The 11,549-nt window shown below is 40.6% G+C and overlaps 1 protein-coding gene across 1 annotated transcript in view; it reads left to right on the top strand.

Annotated features, from left to right (window-relative positions):
• CPNE4 (copine 4) overlaps positions 1-11,549 on the top strand; it is a 462,890-nt gene that overhangs the window by 336,986 nt on the left and 114,355 nt on the right. The window contains exon 6 of the mRNA XM_077752280.1: positions 9,757-9,840. Within this exon, the coding sequence (XP_077608406.1) occupies positions 9,757-9,840 (84 nt within the window). The remainder of the gene's footprint in view (positions 1-9,756; positions 9,841-11,549) is intronic.

Here is an 11,549-nt window from a genome sequence, read left to right as displayed (position 1 = left end):
ATCTCATTTATTGCATTTTTAAATTCATCATGCCTATTTTTATGCTCCATGTTGTTTGTAGCCATAGTTTCTTTGATGTCCTCTATACTTTTTTCAAGCCCAGCTATTAATTTTGTGATTAGTGTTCTAAAATCTTGTTCAGTTATGCTGTTATATCTGTTTTGAGCAGTTTATTTGCTGTCAATTCTCCTTGGAATTTCTTTGAAGGAGAGCTCTTTCATTTCATCATTTTAGTTAGCTTTCTGTCTCTTGTTAGTTTTAAAGAGTTGTTATGCTCTCTGTACCTGTGAGCACTGCTGTACCCAAGAAGACTCTTTGACTGTCCAGGGCCTATCCTTTCAGAGAGTGTTTTTTGAATGGTATCTCTTGGTCTCTCTTGTTGAGACCTTGGTTATTTTATTTTCCTACTCGTAGTGATATTTGGGACTCTCTACCATGTGTACTTTGGCTTGTTTCTTGAGGTAGCCCTGGAGAAGAAAACAGACAGACAAACACACAGGGAGCAGAGGCACACAAACGCACAGACAAATGCAACAAACATGCAAACCGAGATGGAAAACAAAAAAGTTAAGAGAAAAGACGGAGGAGGGAAGGCAAATAATAGAAAATAAAAAATACATAAAAAGGTCAAAAAGAAGAAAAGAAAAGTAAAGTAGAAGAAAACTGATGGACAAAGAACGGTTTAAAGCATATAACCGGATTTCCCAGCTACAGTTAAATAGCCAGGTGTATGCACTGCTGACTGAAGAGCATAGAGAAAGAGAAATAAGACAGGGAGGGGATGAGGCAAAATTGGAAATAGAACGAACAGGCAGAAGGGATAAGATGCTTTTTTCAAAGAGCTATAGGGTGTAATATGGTTGGAGAGGTGAGAGAAGGATGCTGGTGTTATCCAGAGAAACTATATAGCCTAATTACTCCTGAGAGAAAGAGATGATAAGGTAGGTATGTGTAGAATTTACATCTACAGAATGGACTAAATGTGACTGTTTAAGCAAGCCGGTGACCAGAATTAATCAGGTCAGTGTCCGGGGAGGGGGGGGAGGAGGGCAGCTCTCTCCAGTAGGGATGGGTGTGGTGTGATCCAATGCGTCAGGAGGGAGTTCTGCCTTGGCAGTTGTGGGGAGGAGAGTGGCAGCCCTCCAGTCTCTTTTTGAACCAAGTGCTGCACCTCACTCTTTTGGGTGTGTAAACTCCCCGTGCCGGGGGCACAGCCAAAGTCCGTCACGCTCTTTAACCCAGACCATGCCTAGTTTCCAAATCCCAGTCCACGCGCCCCACTGAAATTGCCCTAGACACAACCTCACAGGAGATCCCCTCAGGGCAATTCCAAGACTCTTGCCTAGTCCTGAGGATGGAGCCAGAATCACCGCTCCCTTCTCCTCCAGGTTAGGTTGGCGAGCAAGGATGGGGATTTGCCTGGGGGCCGCTCTGGGCCCGGTGGAGAGCGGGAAACTGGGTTCCTCTGTGTCTCATCACCAAAAACACGAACTCGCGAGCAAATCTCCCAGTTTTAAGCCCTTCATCTTCCCTCTAAGTGTCCAGCCAAACCAGGAGCGTGGAGGCCCGGTATGCGCGTGGCTCCTCCAGGGGTCCAGCCAGCCAGGAGCACAAAGGAGTGATGGACGCGCTGCCCCTCCAGGAGGAGTTGGCGCTCGGGGGCCTGGCACGCAGGGACCTGGCGCGGAGGGATTTGGCGCGCACGGTCCTTCTGTGTCCCAAGCAGAGGTTTTTCTGTTCCCCAGTGACAGGGACCGTGTCTTGAGTAGTTTCAGACTCTCTCTTTCCCCTCTCACTCCCCGCAGAGAGGGATTGCCCCAGTCCCTCTGAGTCTCTGATCCTGGCCTGATTTTATCTTCCCCAGTTCGCACTCATGTTAGAAGGCTTTCTCAGTGTATTCTGCATCCTTTTTCTCCCAATCTCTTGGGTTTTGTAAGGTTATCTACGGCTTTAGATCTTTTCTGTGTGAGATATGGGGGCGAGTGCAATGTACAGAGCTCCCTACTTCTCCGCCATCTTGCCCCTCCTCCTGTTCATTCATTCTTCATTCATCGTTTATCACAAATCTTTGCTGGATGCTTGTTATGCATCAGATGGTGGAGAAAAGACATGATTTAAACCATTCTCACAACCACAACCTGGAACTCACCGTCTAAGTGAAACATAAATTTTAACAAGTGATATAAGTAATACTATAGCCATGATGGGATGTGATAAGTGATGCATAATCAGAGTATCTGGAAAAGGCTAATTCATTCTGCCTAAGGACATCAGGAAAGATTTTATCCTTATGAGTGAGTGATATTTGGATGTTTTTAGTGTCCTGAGGAGATTATGTGAAACTTTCATGAACTTTCACTACCTTTTGCCATTAGCATGAACAGGTGCTAGGAACTGTGATATGCACTGATGTCACTTGGATGTAAGCTTTTAATCTTCATTTCTTAATGGCTATTATGCTCTTCCTTTCCCATTATCTCCCCCTGTTTTGGAATAATTCACCAAATTTCTTTGTAGTGTTTTTCCTGATGCCATTATAAGCCACTGGGTCAGTAGGTAGCAGTTTTAAGCTCCTCAGTTAATGGCTTATAATGGCTTCTTTCTACTTAACAGTCTCTTAAGCATCTCTAATCTGCCTTCTAACTGACTTCTGTTACAGTGCAAGAGGACTTGGGGATTTGTTAGTGGGCCCATTAGCTCTGAACAGTGTTTGAACAGTGTTCTGAAGGGTGTTTGGACAGTTTCCCTTCATTTGAATGAGCGAGCACTCGCTCACAAAACTGAAAAAAAATCTCATGTAGCACTTAATATGGTTCTAGGTGGCCATTCCCACCTTTGTCTGGGTTGATTATCCAAGGCCCTCATCACTGCTGAGCCTCAATGCCCCCAGGTATGTAGACTGCAGATCCCTCAAAATGTGGTGGTATCTAGCCCAGACTCCTTAGTAATACACAGAGGAGAAGGCTGAGGCCATTGCTCCTCTTTGGACTGGAAGGTAAATGGCCTCAGGTGGAAAAGGGGGAAAGTTGTAGAATTAAGGAGCTCTAAGATGATACCAGGAAGATCACCTCATCAGTGATCTGAGCCCGCTTCAGGAAACCAAGGCTCAGCAAGGTCTAGTGACTTACCCAGATACTACTAGTCCTCTGGTTATATATTGCTGCAAAGCAAACCATCTCAACACCTAGTGACTTAACTATTCTATTACATGTTATGATTTTGGGGGTCAGAAATTCAGGCATGGTTCTTCAGTGGGGTAGTTCTTCTGCTTCTTATGATACTGACAGAAGTCATTCAATGACAGCTAGGGGAGGTGCTTGTCTAGAGAGTTCAGTCTAGCTTTAGTCATATGCCAGGCACATGGAATGGCTGAAAGGCTGAGTTCATCTGGGTTGGTCAGCCACATGCCTACATAGTAGTCTTGGGTTAGTCGCATTTCCCACACGGTGGCTGGCTCTTCCCAGAGAAAGCATCCCAGGAGAGCAGAAGAGCTCTGTGACCTTTTATGACCTAGCCTTGGAAGTCATGCAGCACCACTTCTGCTGCATTGTGTTAGTTATATGTAGGTCATAAGGCCTGCCCAGAATCAAAGAGAGGGGAGTTAAACTCCACACTCAGACAGGGGAGTGGCAAAGTTGTACTGTAGAAAAGCATGTGGACAGTGGACATGGTGGTAGCCATCTTAGGAAAATGCAATTTGCCAAGGTATTTTTGTGATAGAATCAGAATAAGATAGTACAATTATTTCATGTCACAGCTAGGAAAATAGTTCCCAGAGTTTATCAAGGAGAAACTCTTTCTTGCTTTTAGCATTACCTACATAACCTACATGTTAGCAGTTAAACTTGTCTATTAATTGAGGAGATGTATCATGACTAAAAGCCACCGAGATAAATAAAGGTCTTAATTTTTAAAATTTGATTAATTAGTATCATGAGGGCAACTAATTTCTACATACACTTGAAAGTTTTCAGTATGAATATGTGGTGAAGCTATGCTATATCCAACTCAAACAATGGTTGTAGGTCATCTGGTTCCCCAGACCCCTTGTAATATTCTGGTAACCTTATGATACCCAAATATGTCAGGTAGAAAGCCTCTGATCTAATACAACTGCCTTCTTTTACAGATGAGAACAATGACATTCAGAGATGTGAAATGACTGACCAAGGCCATACAAACATACACACACACACACAAGGATTCAATCAGGTTGCCTAACAAAAATCTAAATTTTTCTTCAGGACAAAACATAAATGAATATAGGTTGAAATGATCTCTAGATGTGGAGGACTTGGTAATGTTTTCACTTACTTCAGAGAAATAGGAACAGGGAGTAGGGAGGTGAAGGTATGCAGTAGGCAGCAGTCCTCAAAATGTGGTTCAAGGTCCCAAGATCCTTTCAGGGGAATACAAGAGGTCAAAACTTTTCATAATCATACTAAGATATTATTTTCCTTCTTCACTCTCGTCCATTCACACGTGTATGTTGGTTTTCTGGAAGTAGCAAGATGTCTAATACCACCACAGATTGAATGCTGAAACAGACATGAGACGCCTTTTGCCTTCTATTAAGCCATTAAATCATTAAACCGACTTGCAAACATGTAAAGTAATGCCATTTTTCTGACTATTTTTTAAATTTTGAAAATGCAATTGTTTTCCTTTAAAATGCTTTTTTTGTTATGATGTACCAGGTTTTTATTATTTTTGGAATGATGTAACAAATGAATATTTTTTTAAATTTCAGTTTTAGTGTATAATAGGATAAACACCAAAAGACATAATCCACATAAACAAAATCTCCTTGGGGTTCTCAATAATTTTCAAGAATGTAAAGACCAAATAGTTGGAGAACTGCTGTTGTAAGTTATGCCAGGGAGCACTACGTACTTTGCAAAATCACGACAGAGAAATGCCCCTTTTCTTTTGTTAGAAACAATCATGTTTAAGTTGCTTTTCCAGCAAATCAGCAGCCATCTACCTAAGATCGAAATCCAGAGTCCTTGAAATCTGAGAGTTAGTCTTCAATCACAACCACACATAAAATAGATTAAGTTTGCAAGAAGTAACTTATTTATCTAACATTAATGCAATTCACTTAACGGAGAGGTGGGTTTTCTAATTTCTAAAGTACATTTAGTACATTAGCAGCTAGTTGGCAATTAATCTAATAAGTAAGTAGAGATATGAATGTAATCACTTTAGAACATTCAGGCTAACAAAGAGTATTCTTTCTCCTCTTTTTCCTCAGAAAGTATTCGTGTTGGTATCCTGGAACTAATTCTCTCCCTGGTGACCTCCACATCTGTACTAGTAATCAGTATAAACTCCATTTTTAGTGTTCCCAAGATGCTAGATCAATGGGATACTGTATAAACAAACAAATGGGTCTCGAAAGCAGAGGTGGGCAAACTTTTTCTATAAAGGACCAGATGGTAAATATTTTAGATTTTGTAGGCCAGATAATCTCTATCCCAACTACGCAGCTCTGCTTCTGAAGCATGGACACAGCCATAGACAATATGTAAATGAACGAGTATGACAGCCTTCCAATAAAACTTTATTCACAAAACAAGCAGTGAGCTGGATTTAGGCCACACGCTATAGTTTGCCAACCCCTGTTCTAAAACAACATTAAATCTTTACCTACTGTGCTGAGATTTTACTATGTTCAAGTATGCCTGCCTGAAAACTAACCTAGTCTGAGTTGATGACAGCAAGTTATAATTAATGAGCATCTATTGTGTACAAAGGTATCTAACTTATATTATCTCCAAAATTCAAAACCATATTCCCAAAGGTGGATATTATTACTATTATTTACATTTTACAATGAAGCATAGTAAGGTTAAACAGCTTGTCCAAAGTCACAAGGGTAGAAACTACAGAGTTTGGGTATGGCCCCAAATCTTAGAGATAATCTTTTCTTATTCCAATATTCCATATTAATCACTGTCATAGAAATGCACTGCGTCTGTTTCTATTCCAAATCTCAGCTGATTGCTTATTGCCTTCTTGGCTGACAAATGTCTTTCATATTGGACTAAAAGGGCAGGGTGATATAGCCTCCAATTCTTAAAAATTTTACCAGAGCAAAACTTCAGTAAAATGCCTATATTAATAACCTTGCTTGCACTGAGCTGTCCCAAAGGCTATCTTAATGCTGATGGTCAAGCAAAAGAAAGCCAAAAATCCCATTTTGTTTCATGCAACCATACAATTAGTCCCAGAGTTGTTGTTTTTACTTAACAAATTTTTGAGTGTACATTTAAGATATTTTTGGGCTGCTTATGAGTTGTTTTATTTCTAAGAATCAGATGAGTCCGTAGTTGTAATCATCCCTGATAGTTGTGTAGTACTTTACAGTGTCCTCATACACTGTGTCTGTTATTGCTAATAATTGTGGCAACAACACTTTTTGAGTACTCAACACTTTTTGAGTACTTGTCATTGCCAGGTGCTGGACTCAACATATCACATGGATCGGTGACTCCCACAGTGGTAGGAGGCAAAATGTGACATCCTTTCCATTTACCGACCAGAAAACTGAGCTTCAGGGAAATTAAATATCTTGCCCCAGATCATGGAGATTGTATATAGTGGAGTCAGGATTTGAAAGCAGTACTCACTCAAGATAGTGTGCCCATAGTAGATTCTAAGATACATGAGGGCAGAAATGGTATCTGATCTTTTCTTCTTGATTTATTCTATATCCTCCTGACAATATCTCTGTCCTGTCCCTATAGATAGTATTTTATTTTATTTTTAAGTGTTTATTTTTGAGAGAGAGAGAGAGCATGAACCCAGGAGGGTCCGAGAGAGGGGGACAGAGGATCCAAAACAGGCTCTGTGCTGACGGCAGGGAGCCTGATATGGGGCTGAACTCACTGGCTGTGAGATCCTGAGTCAGGCTGAAGTCCAGCACTCAACTGACTGAGCCTCCCAGCTGCCCCTCACTAAATAGTGTTTTAAAGGAATGTAAAATAAAATAGAAAAAGCATTGTGATATACTGCCAAGAGAAAAAAAAAGGTATTAAAGTATATGTCAAGTATGATTACAAATATATTTTTAAAAGAAAATTATGTCTAGATTCTATAAAAATATTTACCAGAATGTTATTGATAGTTGCAGAATTATGGGTACGAGTATGGGCTGGGTTTTTTCCCTTCTTTTTTTTTTTTCTATACTTTCTATTTTTAAATATAAATAATAACAGAAGTTTAACATATCAATGAAAGAAAAAAAATAACTGATAAAATTCCTTCAGTGTGGTCAGCAATTTTTAAGTGCAATTCACCAGCATGTTCCCTGAGGGAGCAACAGTCTATTTAAGGATACAAAGCCCGAAGCTCCAAGAGAGGAATCCAAGGGCATCTAGGAACAAGCTAATGTGGCTCACATCCATTATGAAAGGGACTTAAGAGGGAGGTTCCAATTTTTTATGATGAGTGTTGAAACAATAAGTGGAGGAGGGCAGGAGTATGAATGTCTTGGGTAAAAGGAGTAGAGGTAGGAATCAGCTACCAGTTTGTCTGGGAGGGAAATGGGCCATTTTGGTGGATGGACAGAGTTTGCAGTACAGACTTACTGACAAAAATAGCCATTGAGGGTTCTTGACGCAGTGAAGGTTATGTTAATTTCGTACCTTCAAAAGTAGAATGCGAGACTATACGCCAGACTCCAAATGTTGTGGCTCATGATGTTTAGTTACAGGCTGGGGCAAGAAAACCACAAGGTGGGAAATAAATATTCCTGTCTCCCATCTTTTCTCTTTCTAAGGTGTTCTACAAAGTTTCTAGTTTCTAGGCTGATATTCTTTATTATAGAGCCAGTCATATGATTTTCCTGCTCAAGATATGATATAGCTCTCAACTGCTTCCCAAGCAGGTGCAGTCTTTGGATGAGCATTTAAGGCCCTTCACATCATGGAGCTGACTTTGTCAGCATTGTCCCGAACTCCCCTCCACATCCTTAGGCTGCCGTGGAATTAAGCTGCTTAGTGTGCCTCTCTGTTCACTCTTTCATACCTGCAATCATTCTGTTCCATCCCTCAAAATACCTTCCTCAAAACCATATTTCCCAGTGAAAATCCAGCAGCAACCTCTCTCCTCATTCAGTCATTCATTTATACTTAGCTTTGAGTTATGTTTATTTGTGTACTTGTCTTACCACCAAACCAGATGGTACTTTGAAGGGTTGAAACCAAGTTTTATACTTCCTTGTATATTAACATCAAGCACAAAGACTCTATCTATGAGCAGTATATTTCCTGAGAATATTCCATTAAGCTGAAGAGTAGGATGGCTTTTGGCTTCATTCTCTTTTTTTTTTTTTTAATGTTTTATTTATTTCTAGGAGACAGCGTGAGCAGGGGAGGGTCAGAGAGAGNAAGGGGGGGAATCACTTGATGACTAAGGCTGTTGCTCAGATAGCCTCCTATTCCATACCAGTTGTTCATATCATTCATTCATGTATTCATTCATACATTCCAGAAACACAATGTACCACTAAAGCTTAGACATTGTAAAAGACGAGGAAATGGTAGAGTTATAAAAGAAAATCAGATATAGTTCCTTCTTTCTGAGCATTCATAATCTTTTGGGATAGAAACTAAGTGTACAGGAAGGATAGGGATATGTCTGCTTCCAGTATTGAAGTACCGGCTTGTTTTACATTGTTGTTCCAATGAAAATGGCTAGAAACACTGGATAAGATCCAAGAGACATCTGTTTGAGGGTCCTAAGGCCATCAGGTTTTGAGGGGCCAAAAATGAGAGAAGGGCAATCCACTGCGGTGATTCAGACATTCTACCCAAGTTTTCCACTCAAGGAAGTTCCTCAAGCCTGATTCATAAAACATCATCGGTAGAGATGCTAAGGAGCCTAGTAGAAAATAGCTACTATGAAATAAGAAAGTAAGCAGAGGTCCTTTATAATCTCGTGGTCCGGGAGAAGTGAAACTGAAGTTCAGGGATGCTGAGAGATCTGGGGTTCAAGATTCAGAGATGCTTCAGAGAAATAGTCTGAATGTCTTACTCTCCTGAGACAACCACTAATTAGCAAATAGCAGCATAAAAAGAAACTGAACAAAAAGCTAGAGCCAAGACATTATGGAGATAAACAGAGCTTTGGAGAGTCTCACAAAAATTAGTATTGAGGGCTTGTCAAGAAACAACAGCCCTTATAAACACAAAGCCTTTCAGTTGGAGGCCTTTAAAGACTATTTTCAAAGAATAAGTGAATCAAAAATATATTGCACCATAAAGATTTTTGAAGAAACCTACCTCTAAATAGCTCAACCTTAATTGGAGTCAGGTGACTCCCCCCATTGTAACTGCTTGCCAGACTCTTGGTAAAAACTCATCTGAAGCCTTTATAATCTTTTTTACACAGTATTTGCTATACCAAGAGGCAGAACAAGAAACAGATAATAAAAATAGATCCAGAAGTGATCTATATATCATAGTCATCAGACAGAGGTTTTAACAATGACTCTAATCAGTATGTTTAATACAACAGAACATTGCTTTCCAAAAACTGGCATTTGAATTGATCTTTGAAGAATACTTCGGATTTCAATCAAGAATGTACTTCTCAAAGGACCTGGAGTTCAGATGCAACTCATTCTAGCCAAGGGTGGATCACAGAGATGAAGAACAAAGCAGGAAAGGGTCACATCCTGCAGTACTTGATCCAAGGCAGGATCAAATGTGTGTAGGTGGGGAATAACTAATTTTTGTCAATCTATTTTAGGATTTCTTCAGTAAATCTGACCCATTTCTGGAAATTTTTCGTATGAATGATGATGCAACCCAGCAGCTTGTACACCGAACTGAGGTGAGAAGAGTTACCTTCAGTTATGCCATCTTATCTCCTAAGATAATAAATTGACCTCTTTTGAGAAACCCCTTACATTTCTTAATGTCTGTAGCTGTGCACTCAGGCCTGGAGTCTTTGCTGTCCTTAAGAGGACTCTCTGCCTTTTGTAGCTTCTTTTATTCTTGATAAAGAAGACCCTCTCTCACCCAAATTTTCCACTGTAGACCTTCAATACAGACAGAAAAATTCTAATCATTAAAATATGAATATTAGCTAACATAATGAGTATGGTTAAATGCCAAGCATTGTACTAAGTGATTTGTATGCATTACTTTTTTTACTTCTCATAACAATCCCTTGACATGATTATCATTACCCCCATTTTATAGTTGATTAACTGAAGCTTTGGGAAGGCCAGTGACTTTCCAAGTTCTCACAGTTAGCAAGTGGGAGAGCAGAGGTTTGAATTGAGTTTGTTTGGCCTCAGCTTCACAATAATTTGGTAGGCCCATCTGCCTCCCCAGCAAAAGTTCATATACTGGGCTGCTGTCAGGCCTATTATGTGAATGGCTGTTGTGCCTCAGCTGCCACTTGGTCTCGCTGCAGCCCCTTCTCAAGCCCCCTTGTCTTTCTCTCTGGAGCGCCAAACCTTATCCCTTATTACCCCACCACCCACTACCCAGTGCCACTCACCCACTCAACAACCAACCCCAATCCCCACTTCTCATTTTGTTTATAAGCTAGACCAAGAGAGGGTCTGTGGGGATGAGAAGTACATTGATAAGGAAGAAGTAGGTGATTGTGAGAAATGACAGGGCTGAGAGAAGACTATTGTGTGTGTGTGTGTACATACATATACACATATATATACCAGTGGTGGAGTAAAGGAAGAAGGAGCCCTCATGACTTTCATAGGATGATAGTGGGGGTTCCATGTCCCCACTACCCCATACTAGAAATAGACTTGGATGGGCAAAGTCTATGGATACCATCTAGTTTATAGTTGGCATTTAATTTAAAATGTGCTTAATATAAGAATGAATAAATAAATGGAGCTGAGTATAGATATGTCTACTATATGTTATAGTACAATATGATTCTCTGGACTTTAACCCCTGGAGAATAGTTTGAAGTACAACAGTAGTTTTCCTGAGTGGCACCTGATTGCCACCACCAAATAGAGTTCTTTTCACAGATTCAGACCCCTTTGGTGGGACATACTTCTTTCAGGAGAAGTAAGTAAACTTTGGGGAGAATTAGAAGTGGTATCCATTCATGCTTTTTTTTTAATTAAAAAAAATTTTAATGTTTTATTTACTTCTGAGAGAGAGAGAGAGACAGCATGAGCAGGGGAGGGGCAGAGAGAGAGGGAGACACAGAATTTGAAGCAGGCTCCAGGCTGTCAGCACAGAGCCTGACACGGGGCTCGAACCCACGAACCGTGAGATCATGACCTGAGCTGAAGTTGGATGCTTAACTGACTGAGCCACCCAGGCCTCCATTCATGCTTTTATTCCTGTCAGTGAATGGGGGCTTAAATGTGCAGACAGAAAGGAGATGGGGGTGTATCATCAGACTTCTCTCCCAAGATCCCCCTCTCCTTTGCTCCTGACACCAGCCCTTTTCTCATTATTGGTATTAGTAAATTCTCCTACTCCCAAGAATCTCTAGAACTCCTCCCATACCTAATTGCTGAGGGGCTTCTGGAGTCTCACAAGCAATGTGAT

The sequence above is a fragment of the Crocuta crocuta genome, unplaced genomic scaffold (genome assembly GCF_008692635.1).
Source record: "Crocuta crocuta isolate KB4526 unplaced genomic scaffold, BGI_CrCroc_1.0 scaffold580, whole genome shotgun sequence".
Lineage (NCBI taxonomy): Eukaryota > Metazoa > Chordata > Mammalia > Carnivora > Hyaenidae > Crocuta > Crocuta crocuta.
This window is presented reverse-complemented; position numbering and strand designations above follow the sequence as displayed.